Source organism: Nerophis lumbriciformis, linkage group LG16 (genome assembly GCF_033978685.3).
Source record: "Nerophis lumbriciformis linkage group LG16, RoL_Nlum_v2.1, whole genome shotgun sequence".
NCBI lineage: Eukaryota > Metazoa > Chordata > Actinopteri > Syngnathiformes > Syngnathidae > Nerophis > Nerophis lumbriciformis.
Window position 1 is genome coordinate 35969510 of NC_084563.2, and position 16907 is coordinate 35986416.

The following is a 16907-nucleotide window of genomic DNA, read 5'->3' on the forward strand; positions in this document are numbered from 1 at the left end:
CAAAGGGAATAAGCGGTAGAAAATGGATGGATGGATAAATGTAGCTAAACTACAGGTGAAGCTATTGGGGACTGTGTGGCGCAGTTAATGTAACTGAGAGTGTACAAATGCACCCAATAAGGGTCCATTGCTTTTTACTATCTGTCATTTAGCTGTGGATACCCTACAAATACCTCTCGGGGTCCCCGCTCCCCACTGTATGTATTTATTTTAGTTTGCTTTTTCTTTGGCCCACCTCTATAATGTTATTCATTTTCACTACCTCCAGTAAAAAAAAACCTAGCATCTATGAATATCTTGACAACAAAAAAAACATTACTTGTGTGTTGTTTGGGAACAGTTGGTAATGGTAATGTGCAGTAAAACGTTTCATGAATTCCACTCACATTAATGTGTGTTCCTAAATGTGTGTTCCACGTCTTACATTTAGAGAACAGTTATGATTTGGGTTTGCAGAGTAAACAACTAAAAACTAAGGTTTTGGGCATTGTTTTTGCTGAATGCATACATTTGGCCAAGGACACGTTCTCATCACGAAAGGATTAATAGAATTCCTTTGCCATTTTCAAGTATGTTTATTTTTGCTTTTTTTTTGTGTGTCGTCAGCCTGAAACGTCCCTCTGTCTCCAACTCCCTCGTCGTCATGTGCGTGAGTGCGCGTCTGTTATGACTTTGCTTACTAGTTTCGATGACTCGCCTTATCTTGCCTCTGATTGGCCAGTCCGTAATGTTTCGCCCTAACCTTAACCAATTGAGACTCATCATACGAACATCAACCAATGTATTGTTCTCATTCATCCAGGTCATGGTATTTTCTTCATATTTTTTGGGCCTGTTTTCTCTCTTTCTTTTTATTTTTGATGTAAGCAACATAGCTACATGGGTCCAAAAAGTTGCTAAGCTACAGGAAAAGTTACTTGTTAAAAAAGTAGCCAAGCTAACACCAAGCTACTGGAAAATGTAGTTAAAATATGTAGCTTAGCTACATTTAGCTTGTTACTGCCCATCACTGTAAATGAAGTACAAAGTAATAAAAACTATATGATTTTAAAAACAAAGTGTACCGGATTTTAAATAAAAATTCAGGCTTTTGTCTACAGTGTATAAAGTACCACTGATAGTCACACACACACTAGGTGTGGTGAAATTACCCTCTGCATTTCACCCATCCCCTTGTTCCACCCCCTGGGAGGTGAGGGGAGCAGTGAGCAGCAGCATTGGCCGTGCTTGGGAATCATTTTGGTGATTTAACCCCCAATTTCAACTCTTGATGCTGAGTGCCAAGCAGGGTCCCATTTTTATATTCTTACCGATCTCAGCGCGGATACTCTAAGCACAAGGCCACTGAACATTCAGCCCCTCAGTGAATGATGAATTCAAGAGGGTCAAGGGATTCCTAATGGTCCATTTCAGCTGTAAATAATGCTCTGCGTCCAAAAGATGGCGCCATAGGACAAGCAATAACACATCTTTCCGTTTATGGTATGGTGCTACGCATGTCAAAGTATGCACAAAAATGCACATTATCATAAGATCATTTTTTTCAAGGTCCATGTACATAAGAACATTCTAATCCGAGTTATGATCAGAATCAATACATTTTTGCCAATGTACACGTGGCTTATGTCCGGTTACATAGATATTTTTAAGATGCAAAATTCAGTTCAAAATGCTTTGATCTTTGATTGGCATATTTTCTTCTTGCAGAGTTTGTGAGGATGATGTCTCGCTGAACAAAAGCATCTTTGCTGCAGTGAATGAGGACTGCACTCCGTCGTCTTGTAACTCACACTTCTTTGTGCCCCGCCTTCCAGTCTCTCAGAGTGTGAGAGACCCCTCTGTACGTGCGTTTGTGTCACGTGAATGTTTACCGTGCTAAAGGTGGTAACATGGAATGCATGGCGAATGTGAAGAAGGAGATTACATTGAATGTAACAATTTAAACTGACACCAGCATGCGCGATGCATATTGTGTAGTATAGGTCTAAAAACGGTAAAAAGAAATGCAATGAGAGTTATTTAATAGCACATGGTTAATAAAAATAAACACGATTGTATTAATGTAATGCTAGCAATGTATTTCCAGATGTTACCCCAATAAATGATTGGTACTGTCAGAGAGATAATATTTTTGCAATATTTTTATTCCAATGTCGTATGCTGTGTTGTTGGACTGCAGTACTACCCAAGTGTTTTTCCATCATGTTGCCTTTTTTTCCACAGGCATTTCAATATTATCTTCACTTTTAGTCGTACGCAAAATATGCTTGTCACACAAACGACATAACACTAAATGTGTTGGGGGTGCCACTTGTTTACATTATGGCAATAAACGCAATACCTACATACTTTATTTTTCCTTGGTCTGGTGGGAATGTATCAATATTGTCTCAAATAAATATATTTTAACTCTTTCAAGAAATATATGTTCTATTTTTACATTTTGTGCAACGGCATAGTGAAATACTCATTCTAAATAAATATAAATAACATTAAAGCACTCTGTTTTCCGAATGATTAGTGTGTGATACTCTGATGAGCTTTTACCACTTTGTTTCTTTTTTTGTGGCACAAGGGTGTTCTTTGTCCATATGTCCCTCCATCTTTTGAAAGTTAACTTTGTTTATTTGTCTTTTATTATTTTGCCTTAAAACAAAAACCGCACTTTCTTTTATGTCGTGCATCATCTACAATCATTATATAAGGCAACAGGTCTTTCTCTTTTCTATGCGTACAAAATAGTTAAAAGGAAAATGCTAGCAAGAAGCAGCTAACAATGCAGGTAATAGTGATTTACCTATTTTGCCTATAAAGCCATTTAAAAAAACCTTCAACTTCATGAGAGCCAACAGCAGCATCCTTATATGTTTGAGCCTGAATATACAAAGGATGAGCTACACGTTTTAGAAGCTGGGTGCGAAACAGATCAATCTATAGTGAAACGCTAAGCATCATGGAGCACTAGTGCTTAGTGCTCAACAAGAAATACAAAATAACATAATTAAACAATCACTAACTGTACAATGCTTGCTCTCACTGGGATACTGATTGATGTGATGGTTGTATATTTCAGCACAATACATGTGCTCCCCATTTAGATTGTGAATTCAATATAATCCTTACTCTTCAGGTAAAAAAATGCTGGGAGCAAAAAAGCTTCTTGTGGCGTCTTTAGCGTTATTTTTTTGCAAATATTAGTTCATTTGACTGCGATGAGGTGGCGACTTGTCCAGGGTGTACCCCGCCTTCCGCCCGATTGTAGCTGAGATAGGCTCCAGCGCCCCCCGCGACCCCAAAGGGAATAAGCGGTAGAAAATGGATGGATGGATGGATAGTTCATTTGAAATTTGATGCCTGCAACATGTTTCAAAAAAGCTGGCACAAGTGGCAAAAAAGACTTAGAAAGTTGAGGAATGCTCATCAAAACACTTATTTGGAACATCCAACAAGTGAACAGACTAATTGGGAACAGGTAGGTGCCATGATTGGGTATAAAAGCAGCTTCCATTAAATGCTCAGTCATTCACAAACAAGGATGGGGCGAGGGTCACCACTTTGTGAACAAATTCGTGAGCAAATTGTCTTATCAGTTTAAGAACAACATATCTCAACGAGCTATTGTAAGGAATTTAGGGATTTCACCATCTACGATCCATATTATCAAAAGATTCAGACAATCTGGAGAAATCACTGCTTCGCTGGCCTGAGCTCATCATCTAAGATGGACTGATGCAAAGTGGAAAAGTGTTGTGTGGTCTGACGAGTCCAAATTTCTAATAGTTTTTGGAAACTGTGGACGTCGTGTCCTCCGGACCAAAGAGGAAAAGAACAATTTGGACTGTTATAGGCGCAAAGTTCAAAAGCCAGCATCTGTGATGGTATGGGGGTGTATTAGTGCACAAGGCATGGGTAATTTACACATCTGTGAAGGCACCATTAATGCTGAAATGTACATACAGGTTTTGGAGCAATATATGTTGCCATCCAAGCAACGTTATCATGGACGCCCCTGCTTATTTCAGCAAGACAATGCCAAGCCAAGTGTTACAACAGCGTGGCTCCATAGTAAAAGAATGTGAGTACTAGACTGGCCTGCCTGTAGTCCAGACCTGTCTCCCATTGAAAATGTGTGGCCCAGCCCTAAATGCAAAAATCTGTCAATGTCGGTACACTGGGCCCAGTTCCTTTAGCCTCTAAAGGCCTTAGTGGCCACATGCGTGGACAGCACCTTTTAGCTCTTATTTCCAAAATAGTGTACACTACTGAATTGGGGTCTTATGCCGACATATGGACATTTATACTGCTACCTGGTGGTGTCAGAAGACTATAACATACAATGGAATTTGGAAAAAAAAAGTGTAAAAATAAAAATTAGCATGTCACTACACATGAAGTACACATGTGTTACTTATGGACTAAGTACATCATATAAAAAGATTATTTTTAGTTTGTATTCTAGTTAGGGTCCAATAAGCCCAAATAGCAAAGATAAATAAAAAAATCATTTAAACAAACTGCTTGGGCCTTAAGAGGTTAAAGAACAGGAGGGAACTAATGTGGTCAGGAATTCACTGCAAAAATGTTAGTCTCTCTCAAGTTCTGAACTGAACTAAAGGGGCTGTCTGGTGTAATTTCCGGGCCACCAGTTGAATTGCTGGGTTGCAAATGATGTCATATATGTTTTCCTTCTTCGCATGATGGTCAAGCAGCTTGGGTGTAGCATTAAAACTAGTGAGAGGTGAGTGTAGAGTTTGAGCAGAAAATGCCGTATTGCTCTTCTGTTCTTGGGTGTTCCAATCGTTCAAATAGAGAGATAAAAAAGAGCTTTCATAGAGTCCCGAAAGAAATTGTTCTTTAAGGTAATAACGTCAGGGATAAAAACTAAAGTGCGTCGAAGGAAATGGCTCTTTCATCATTTGTGGAATGCAATCAGACTATGCTCGTGTCTGCAGCGATCACTTTGTAAAATGTTTGTTTGAACATTTGATTTGTTTGACAAACTTTCTGTGATCCAATCAAGTGTATTCTCTACTATATTAGAAGTGTTTGATAGCAGAACTAAACGTGAAAAAAGACAAGAGATATCATCGCATTAGGTAGTTTGTAAGACCCAGGACACGTTGGGAAGACTAATGTCTCCCGGCTCGCCTGGGAACGCCTCGGGATCCCCCGGGAGGAGCTGGACGAAGTGGCTAGGGAGAGGGAAGTCTGATCTTCTCTGCTTAGGCTGCTGCCCCCGCGACCCGACCTCGGATAAGCGGAAGAAAATGGATGGATGGATGTTCTTTTGTGGTTGCTATTTATCGGCCCTATAATATCGGTCTGCCGATATCATCGGCCGATAAATGTTATAGAATGTAATATCGGAAATTATCGGTATCGTTTTTTTTATTATCGGTATCGTTTATTTATTTTTATCTTTTTTATTAAACCAACATAAAAAACACAAGATACACTTACAATTAGTACACCAACCCAAAAAGCCTCCCTCCCCCATTTACACTCATTCACACAAAAGGGTTGTTTCTTTCTGTTATTAATATTCTGATTCCTACATTATATATCAATATAGATCAATACAGTCAATAAGCCCACATGATTGTGCGTGCTGCTGGTCCACTAATAGTACTAACCTTTAACAGTTAATTTTACTCACTTTCATTAATTACTAGTTTCTATGTAACTGTTTTTATATTGTTTTACTTTCTTTTTTATTCAAGAAAATGCCATCCATCCATTTTCTACCGCTTATTCCCTTTGGGGTCGTGGGGGGCGCTGGAGCCTATCTCAGCTACAATCGGGAATTCAAGAAAATGTTTTTAATTTATTTATCTTATTTTATTTTATTTTTATTTTTTTTTAAAGGACCTTATCTTCACCATACCTGGTTGTCCAAATTAGGCATAATAATGTGTTAATTCCACGACTGTATATATTGGTATCGGTTGATATCGGTATCGGTTGATATCAATATCGGTAATTAAGGGTTTGGTCAATATCAGAATATAGGATATCGTCAAAAAGCCATTATCGGAATTCCCTCGTTGCTATAACTACGAAGACCTGGTTGTGCAAATAAACTATATATATATATATATTTGGGTTGTCAATATAAATGGTACATCCACATTAATTCACCTCTATGATTCATGTTTTTAATTACTAATAAGATAACGCATGCGCAGCAGGCAGCGAAAATTAGAGACAGTAAATTAAAGGACGTTGATATAAATCAAGATGTAAAAATATGCATATATATATATATATATGTATATATATATATATATATATATATATATATATATATATATATATATATATATATATATATATATATATTTATATGCATATATATATATATATATATATATATATATATATATATATATATATATATATATATATATATATATATATATATTTGGGTTGTCAAAATAAATGGTACATCCACATTAATTCACCTCTATGACTCATACGTATGTTTTTAATTATTAAAAAGATATGCGCAGCGGACAGCAAAAATTAGAGACATCCAGTTAAAGGAAGTTCATATCAATCAAAATGTTGAGTAACTTTATACAGAGATTCATTCATTCATTGGTGATCACTCGACGCGAGTATGATAGTCCTCCTGTTGGTGAGTCTAGTCATCTGTGGGTCCTCAGGTGGCTGTGGAGGCCAATCCGTGATCCACAGACTCAGGCATATGTGCGTGATTGTCGTGGTAGTAGTGGTGGTTGTGGTGGTGGTCTGATCATCATCATACAGAGATTACAGGGGTCATAATGGAAGCAGCCAAACAGAGTATCCCAAGGAGTAGAATAGGACAAAGAAGGAAAATGGTGCCGTGATGGAGACAATAGTGCACAGACGCAATAAAAGAACGAAATAAATCATTCAGAATATTAAGAGGAACACATGATTTTCAGGATATGATCCAGTAAAAGGCAAAAAGCTAAAGTAATGTATGTTATTAACAATGATGGGCAGTAAAGCTAAGCTACATTTTCCAGTAGCTTAGCGGTAGCTTAGCTACTTTTTTAACAAGTAGCTTTCCCTGTAGCTTAGCTACTTTTAGACCCATGTAGCGAGGTAGCTTAAATCAAAACTACAAGCCACAAAGAGAGAAAATGGACTGTGAATCTAGGCCAAAAAAATGCAATCCATGATGGTTGGTTGTTGTTTGTATGGTGAGTCACAATTGGCTAAGGTTAGGGCCAAACATTACAGACTGGCCAATCAAAGGTAAGATAAGGCGGGCCATCGAAACTGTAAGCAAAATCCTAACAGTCGTGCACTCATGTCACATGACCACGAGGGAGTCAGAGACAGAGGGACACTTCTAGCTGATGACTTAAAAAAAATAATAATAATAATTGAAAATGGCAGTAAGTTAGTTAGTAACGAAGTTGGCGTGCACATAATCCACAATATTGCGTCTCCTTAGCCATATTTAGACAAATTTATGTCCAAAACCTTAGTTTCGAGTTTTTCACTCTGTAAACCAAAATCATTACTGCTCTCTTCACCTAAGACATGGAACACAAATTTAGGAGCACACATTAAGGTGAGTTGAGTTCATGAAAAGTTTTACTGCACATAACCATTACCAATTGTTCCCAAACAACACAAAAATCATTGTTTGTTTTTTTTGTCAAGCTATAGATAGATTAATAACATTATAGGGGTGGGCAAAAAAAAGGCTAACTAAAAAAAAAATATATATATATACAGCGGGGTGCAGGGACCCTTCGAAGTAGTTGTAGGGTGTCCCCAGCTAAATAAATGGGTTGTACTTGTATAGCGCTTTTCTACCTTCAAGGTACTCAAAGCGCTTTGACACTACTTCCACATTTACCCATTCACACACACATTCACACACTGATGGAGGGAGCTGCCATGCAAGGCGCTAACCAGCACCCATCAGGAGCAAGGGTGAAGTGTCTTGCTCAGGACACAACGGACATGACGAGGTTGGTACTAGGTGGGGATTGAACCAGGGACCCTCGGGTTGCGCACGGCCATTCTTCCACCGCGCCACGCCGTCCCCCAAATGACAGCTAGTAATGGACCATTACTGGGTCCATTTGTACACTTTAAGTAACATTATCATTGATAATATACAAGTGCGACCATGGATAGAAATGCCTTTAAATGTAGCTTTGATGTAGCTAGCTACTTTTGCAGTGTAGCTACAATTCTCTGGGGATAGTTTAGCTAAATCTAATCGAGAATAACTTGTAGTGTAGATTACTACATTTTCCAAGTAGCTTGCCCATCACTGGTTATCAAAAAGACAAAAAAAGAGTATTGGAGAACATTTTATGAATCGATAAATAGAACTACGTCATCAGGGGAATGATTAAGAACATGTCAGAGATCAGAAGAAAACATAAACATCATGTGATGAAAGATGGGACACAGTGTGTGGTAGGAAATAAAGAAAAAGCAGAAATGTTAGCAAAAACATGTGTTAAAGGCCTACTGAAATGCAATTTTCTTATTTAAACGGGGATAGCAGGTCCATTCTATGTGTCATACTTGATCATTTTGCGATATTGCCATATTTTTGCTGAAAGGATTTAGTAGAGAACATCGATATATACTCTATTAGCCACAACACAACCAGGCTTATATCTAATATGCCACAAATTAATCCCGCATAACAAACACCTCCCCCCTCCCGTCCATATAACCCGCCAATATAACTCAAACACCTGCACAACACACTCAATCCCACAGCCCAAAGTACCATTCACCTCCCCAAAGTTCATACAGCACATATATTTCCCCAAAGTCCCCAAAGTTACATAGGTGACATGCACATAGCGGCACGCACGCACGGGCAAGCGATCAAATGTTTGGAAGCCGCAGCTGCATGCGTACTCACAGTACCGCATCTGCGTATCCAACTCAAAGTCCTCCTGGTAAGAGTCTCTGTTGTCCCAGTTCTCCACAGGCCAATGGTAAAGCTTGACTGTCATTTTTCGGGAATGTAAACAATGAAACACCGGCTGTGTTATCTGGCACAACAGTCAGGGGGTGCATTCTACGGCGGGGGTGCGTTATCCGGCACAACACCTGCCGCAATACACCGCTTCCCACCTACAGCTTTCTTCTTTGCTGTCTCCATTGTTCATTGAACAAATTGCAAAAGATTCACCAACACAGATGTCCAGAATACTGTGGAATTTTGCGATGAAAACAGATGACTTAATAGCTGGCCACCATGCTGTCCCAAAATGTCTTCTACAATCCGTGACGTCTCGCGCAGGCGTAATCATACCGAGATGTTTTCAGCAGGATATTTAGCGCAAAATTTAAAATTGCACTTTAGTAAGCTAACCCGGCCGTATTGGCATGTGTTGCAATGTTAAGATTTCATCATTGATATAAATGATAAATGGGTTGTACTTGTATAGCGCTTTTCTACCTTCAAGGTACTCAAAGCGCTTTGACACTACTTCCACATTTACCCATTCACACACACATTCACACACTGATGGAGGGAGCTGCCATGCAAGGCGCTAACCAGCACCCATCAGGAGAAAGGGTGAAGTGTCTTGCTCAGGACACAACGGACATGACGAGGTTGGTACTAGGTGGGGATTGAACCAGGGACCCTCGAGTCGCGCACGGCCATTCTTCCACTGCGCCACGCCGTCCCTATATGATATATAAACTATCAGACTGCGTGGTCGGTAGTAGTGGGTTTCAGTAGGCCTTTAAAGTCCACAGCAATGATAATTTGAGAAATGAACAAAAAGAAAAGAGAGGAAAAAAAAAAAGTTTACATTTTGGGGAAATGACTGATGATAACGATAATGTCTTCAGAAACACGATAGATATGAAATATTCTATGAATCAACTGGTTCGGATATTGGAACAGGTTGAAAATATGGCCCCAGGGAAGGACCAGGTGAGTTACCAGATCATAAGCAAAAAAGTGGTGTTGAAATTATATAATTGGATATACAAAGAAGGAAAATTACCAGCTGAGTGGGAAGAAGCTGTAATAATTCCAATATGCTAACCAGGAAAAGACCCGGAAGAGGCAGATAATTATAGGCCGATAGCATTGACTTGAAATTTGAACAAAGTTATGGTAAAAAAAACATTCATGAAAGACTAGTATGTTATTTAGAGTCAAAATATATAATACAAAACTACCAAAGTGGGTTTCGGAAAGAAAGTAACACAAACAACCCAGCAGTGCAGTTGGAGGAGGAAGTTAGAAAAGGACAAATTAATAAACAAAGTATAATTGCAGTATTTTTGGACGAAGAGAAAGCTTATGATGTGTTGTGGAAACAGAGGTTGCTGATTAAATAAAATAAAATTGGGATTATAGGAAGAATGCACAGATGGATAAAAGACTTCTTAACAAGTAGGAACATTTTAGTAAAAATAGAGAATGATTATAGTAGAACACATGAAGTGGAAAATGGGACCCCACAAGGGAGTATAATAAGTCCAGTACTTTCGATAATGATAAATTAAGTGTTTAGTGAAGTGGAAGGACTAGTGGGGGTGGCAGTGTTTGCTGATGATGGAGTGATGTGGAAGAGAGGTAGACATACAAATCATATAGAAAAGAAGATTCAAAAAGCGGTAAATAAAGTTCAAGAATGGGGGAAAGCTCAGGGTTTAAGATTCTCGATTTGGAAAACTAAAGTCATGAATTTTACTAAAAGGAAGGTTCAAAACCAGCTCCAAATTAAACTTTATGGAGAAGTACAAGTATTTAAATATTTAGGAATATGGTTCCATAAATATATGAACTGGTCAATCCACATCAGTAAAATTGTGGAGAAAAGTAAAAAAGGTGTTACATATAATGAGGGCTTTGAGAGGTAAAGATTGGGGGGCTGATAGGCATTGAAAGCAATATACACTATATTGCCAAAAGTATTTGGCCACCCATCCAAATGATCAGATTCAGGTGTCCGAATCACTTGGCCCGGCCACAGGTGTATACAATCAAGCACTTTAGGCATGGAGATTGTTTCTACAAACATTTGTGAAAGAATGGGCCGCTCTCAGGAGCTCAGTGATTTCCAGCGTGGAACTGTCATAGGATGCCACCTGTGCAACAAATCTAGTCGTGAAATTTTCTCGCTCTTAAATTTTCCAAGTCAACTGTCGGCTTTATTAGAAGAAAATGGATGAGTTTGGGAACAACTGCAACTCAGCCACGAAGTGGTGAGCCACGTAAACTGACAGAGAGGAGTCAGCAGATGCTGAAGCGCATTGTGCAAAGAGGTCACCGACTTTCTGCACAGTCAGTTGCTACAGAGCTCCAAACTTCATGTAACATTCCAATTAGCCCACGTACAGTACGCAGAGAGCTTCATGGAATGGGTTTCTATGGCCGAGCAGCTGCATCTAAGCCATACATCACCAAGTCCAATGCAAAGCGTCGGATGCAGTGGTGTAAAGCACTTCGCCATTGGACTCTAGAGCAGTGGAGACGCGTTCTCTGGAGGGATGAATCATGCTTTTCCATCTGGCAATCTGATGGACGAGTCTGGGTTTGGAGGTTGCCAGGAGAATGGTACATTTCAGACTGCATTGTGCCGAGTGTGAAATTTGGTGGAGGAGGCATTACGGTGTGGGGTTGTTTTTCAGGAGTTGGGCTTGGCCCCTTAGTTCCAGTGAAAGGAACTTTGAATGCTCCAGGATACCAAAACACTTTGAACAATTCCATGCTCCAAACCTTTTGGAAACAGTTTGGAGCATTTATCAATTTGCTTCAAAAACATTACTTGGGAAAACAGACAGGATCCAGTCACAGGCACTAAGGTTATGTTGTGGAGCTACAAAGTCAACCCCAGTGGCAGCATTACAAGTAAAAATGAAAGAAAAACATTTGGGCATGAGAAAAGATCAACTGTCAGCAGTTTATTGGGCAAACTTAAAAGGGTCTATGCAAGGGACCACAGTTTAGTGCTACTAAACTGCCAAGATAAAGAAAAGAAAAAATGATGAAGAGTTTTGGGTGGATAATAGGAGACATATGTAAACAAGTTCAAATTGATAATATTAAAGTTAGCCCTACAGTAGCAATCCCTGCAATACCACTGTGGATGTATGATATCCCAGACGTAGATATGCAATTATTAAAGAATAGAAGTTTAAATAATTACCAAATAAAAAAAATGGATTGGGGAAACGTATTCAGAGTATGTCATAATATATACAGATGCATAAACAACTATAAATAACATTTAGGAGCCTCAGCAGTTAGTTATTCCACAAGAAAACACAAAACAATCAGTGACAATTAATCTTTTTTACAGTGGAAATAATAGGAATTTAAATGGCAGTTAATTGGGAAGAGGAAACTAAAACAGTTGTTTTGCTTGGACTCCAGCAGTGCATTGATCAGCATAAAAACATAGCGTCAGAAACAAGAATTAATATGTGAAAGAACAATTAACATATAAAATAGCCCTGGCAATCTATAGGATAAATAAAGGGGGTACCTGCTTATGAAGGAGTTGTGGGGGACAAATTAGCAAAGCAAACAACCACTACAACAGAAGTAAACATGGAGATTAACCACAATAAAGCACAAGTGAATATTATAGTTGAGATAGAACACAATAAAAAGTGGCAGGATAATTGGAATAAGGAAACAAACTTGGTTGACTCGGGTGGAAGTGGCAGGCAAACCATTTCACCGCCAGGACAGCTTAACTCGTTTCCGGGGTCGACCGCCCTTGTTTCCCAAGATCTAGTTTCTCTTTAAATATCCTTCTTGAAAATGCCCTTGCAAATATATATCCGCCACCTAATCAACGTTTTGCTCTGCTTCTTTGTTGGTTAAAAAAGTGAGTGCCGCTGATTTCTCCGCTGGCCTGGTATGGCTTCGGTGCCATTTTCTGCTTTCGTAAATCACAACTTGTGATTGGATACTTGGACAAGTGAGTATCCAATCACAGTCATGTTCAACGTAGGACTACCGACAACAACTTGTGATCTGATCAGCTATCGCAACTGCCTGTTAACTGAATGTCCTCGTTCGTTAAACTGCACAGCCACCGATAATGCTGGTTCAGAAGGCCTCTAACTTAAAAAAGTTAAAGTACCAATGATTGTCACACACACACTAGGTGTGGTGAGATTATCGTCTGCATTTGACCCATCACCCTCACCCCCTGGGAGGTGAGGGGAGCAGTGAGCAGCAGCGGTGGCCACACCCGGGACTCATTTTGGTGATTTAAGACCCAATTCCAACCCTTGATGCTGAGTGCTAAGCAGGAGGGTAATGGGTCCCATTTTTGTAGTCTTTGGTATGATTCGGCCGGGGTTTGAACTCACGACCTACCGATCTCAGGGCGGACACTCTAACCACTAGGCAACTGAGCAGCAGCATGAAGACAATATGTTGAATACTTTTATATATTTATGAAAAGTAAATTAAAAATAAAATGAACTTTTGTTAATTTATGATCATGATTTATGTTAGGCCAGCAGATAAGGCTTTGCTGGCCCTGACGGAACACCACTGCAATATAAATAAATAAATAAATAAAAATAATAAAATAAAATTTATCATTGAATATAAATAGGAAGGAATAAGACATTGTTACTAGAATGATATTGGGACACACACATCTGAATAGTTAATTCAGTTAATGGATCTAACTAAAGCATTTGACACAATTAATCACAATATTTTAATAAAAAAACTAGAACGATATGGCATCAGAGGGTTAGTCTTAAACTGGATAAGAAGTTATCTAATGAACAGGAAACAATACGTGAAGGTAGGCGAACACACCTCTACAACGCTAAATATATCCTGTGGTGTACCTCAGGGATCAATACTAGGACCTAAATTATTCAATCTATATATAAATGACATTTGTAAAGTTACAAAAGATTTAAAGTTAGTATTATTTGCGGATGATACAACAGCGTTTTGTTCAGGAGAGAACACACAGAAGATACTACAAATAATAACAGAAGAAATTAACAAATTAAAAAGATGGTTTGACAAAAGAGACTATCGTTGAATCTCAGTAAAACTAAAATAATGCTATTTGGTAACAGTAGAAGAGAAAGTCAAACACAAATACAAATAGACGGAATAGAAATTGAAAGAGTAAATGAAACCAAATTTCTTGGTATAATGATTGATGATAAATTGAACTGGAAATCTCACGTAAAAAATATACAACATAAAGTAGCAAGAAACACGTCAATAATGAATAAAGCAAAACATGTTCTAGACAAAAAATCACTTCATATTCTCTACTGCTCACTAGTGTTACCATATCTGAGTTATTGTGCAGAAATATGGGGAAATAATTACAAAAGTACACTTCATTCATTAACGGTGTTACAAAAAAGATCAGTTAGAATAATACATCATGTTGGATATAGAGAACACACAAATCCTTTATTTATTGAATCAAAGATACTGAAATTCTACGACATAGTGAATTTGCAAACAGCTAAAATTATACACAAAGCAAACTATAACCTGCTACCCAAGAATATACAACAATTCTTCTCAAAAAAAGAGGAGAAATATAATCTTAGGGAGAAATGTAATTTAAAACATTTGTATGCACGTACAACACTTAAGACCTTCAGTATATCAGTATGTGGAATTAAATTATGGAATGGATTAAGCAAAGCAATCAAACAATGTACTAATATGATCCACTTCAAGAAACTCTTCAAACTTAAAGTGTTTACAAAGTACAAAGAAGAAGAACCATGATAAACATTCTGAATTTATTTAACTCATCCATTCTTTCATTCTTTCACTCACAAAATAATCTTACTTATCTCAACATATGAAATGTAACTTACTTCACCAATTATCATTTATTTACTTATTTTATTGTGATTACTTATGGAGTATATTTTGAATAAATTGAGAACAGGAAGTGAACAAAGGTTTTAGCAACTGTTATGTAAAAGAAAAGGGGTAGGATTAAATAAACTCTGCTTCTTCCTACTCCTTTTCGAACATGTTGAAAAGAGAAACTGGAGATTGTGATGTATCATGTTGTATACTTGCATGTTCGAAATAAACTCAAACTCAAACTCAACTCAACTCAACTCAGAGTACAAAGAAGAAGAATTATGAGAAATACTTTCAACCTTATTGAAAATAAGATATTCTTCATCTCAGTATGTTAATAATGACTGAATTAATTAATTAATTACATATTACAAAACTGTTGTATACTAATTCATAGATGTTATTTTATTATATAAAAAGGTCAGTAAATGATTCTATGTATTTGTAAACGCTTTGAAGTGGGAAAGGGGTAGGATTAAATAAGCTTTGCTTCTTCCTACTCCTTTTCGGGCATGATGTAAAATGAAATGATATGAAATTGTGTGATGTATTATGATGTAAGTGTGTTCATGTTCCAAATAAATTAAAAAAAAAGAAAGAAATGTCCCTGAGGAATGTAAGGTGGGAGTACTGTAATTACCTAACGTTACATTATTATTTTCCATAACAATTTAGCCCCCTCCACAATATTAACCCGACGTTAAAACGGAACTAGCTATTTATTGATTAGCAATTGCCGAATCATGTAGCATTAGCTTAATGCTAAAAAGCCAGGTTACTATCACATTCTGTAACAGACAAATAATTTCATGTAGGCTAACGTTACCTACCTGCTACTTCTGTCTTTTCTCGTTTCTCCTCCTCTTCTTTTCTCTTTTTCTACCCTGGGCACCTGACAGTTTTGGCATCTTGTGTTGATTTTTTGATGTGGTGACGTCCAAAAAGAGTCATGATACAGGAAGGGAGGGGGGGGGTAATGTTGTAACAAATAATATTTCTATTAAATAGGCTTTACTTTGCATTTTGATTAACGTGGGATTATTTTTTGTATTTAGAAATAATAGTACCAACTTTTTTCTTTTTTTTTTTCTCCAACATTTGTGGCAGTGGCGTGGCGCCCCCTGATGGACGGTGCCCTTAGCATTTGCCTATACGGCCTATGCCACGGGCCGGCCCTGTTGTCAACAGTTAGAAAGTGTTGACAGTAAAAAGTCGTTGTCGCAAGTGTTGGATATGACTTTAAACCATAACCAAACATGCATCACTATAGCTCTTGTCTCAAAGTAGGTGTACTGTCACGACCTGTCACATCACACTGTACTTATTTTAAGGTTTTTGGTGTTTTCCTGTGTGTAGTGTTTTAGTTATTGTCTTGCGCTCCTATTTTGGTGGCTTTTCCCGTTTTATTGGTGTTTTCCTGTAGCAGTTTCATGTCTTCCTTGAACGCTATTCTCTGCATCTGCTCTGTTTTAGCAATCAAGAATATTTAAGTTGTTGCTATCCTTCTTTGTGGGGACATTGATGATTGTCATGTCATGTTCGTATGTACTTTGTGGACGCTCCACACGCTGTAAGTCTTTGCTGTCGTCCAGCATTCTATTTTTGTTTACTTTGTAGCCAGTTCAGTTTTAGTTTCGTTCTGCATAGCCTTCCCTAAGCTTCAATGCCTTAATTTTCTTATGGGCACTCACCTTTTGTTTATTTTTGGTTTAAGCATTAGACACCATTTTTACCTGAACGCTGCCTTCCGCCGTTTCCGACATCTACGATGCAATTAGTTACCTGCTGCCACCTACTGATATGGAAGAGTGTAACATGGTAAGTCTGCCGATCTCCAGACAGCACAGACACTTAACAACAACACATTATTTGCGGATTACTGGTTTGCAAAAAATATTTTTAACCCAAATAGGTGAAATTAGATCATCTCCCACGGCACACCAGACTGTATCTCACGGCACACTAGTGTGCCGCGGCACAGAGGTTGAAAAACACTGGCGTAAGGTTCCACCTCGACCCAAACTCCATATCAAAAGGGGGCGGTATTGCGCACCACAGGGTTGCTTGCCAACCACCAATAAACCAA

The 16907-nt window shown here is 38.1% G+C and overlaps 1 protein-coding gene across 5 annotated transcripts in view; it reads left to right on the forward strand.

Moving 5' to 3' along the window:
- The window catches only part of cabp2a (calcium binding protein 2a), a 74088-nt gene extending 71607 nt beyond the window's left edge, over positions 1 to 2481 (forward strand). For all 5 annotated transcript variants that reach the window (XM_061977046.1, XM_061977049.1, XM_061977050.1 and 2 more), the window contains one exon: positions 1708 to 2481. In XM_061977046.1, the coding sequence (XP_061833030.1) occupies positions 1708 to 1733 (26 nt within the window). In that variant the 3' untranslated portion in view covers positions 1734 to 2481. The remainder of the gene's footprint in view (positions 1 to 1707) is intronic.
- The last annotated feature ends 14426 nt before the right edge of the window (positions 2482 to 16907 follow it).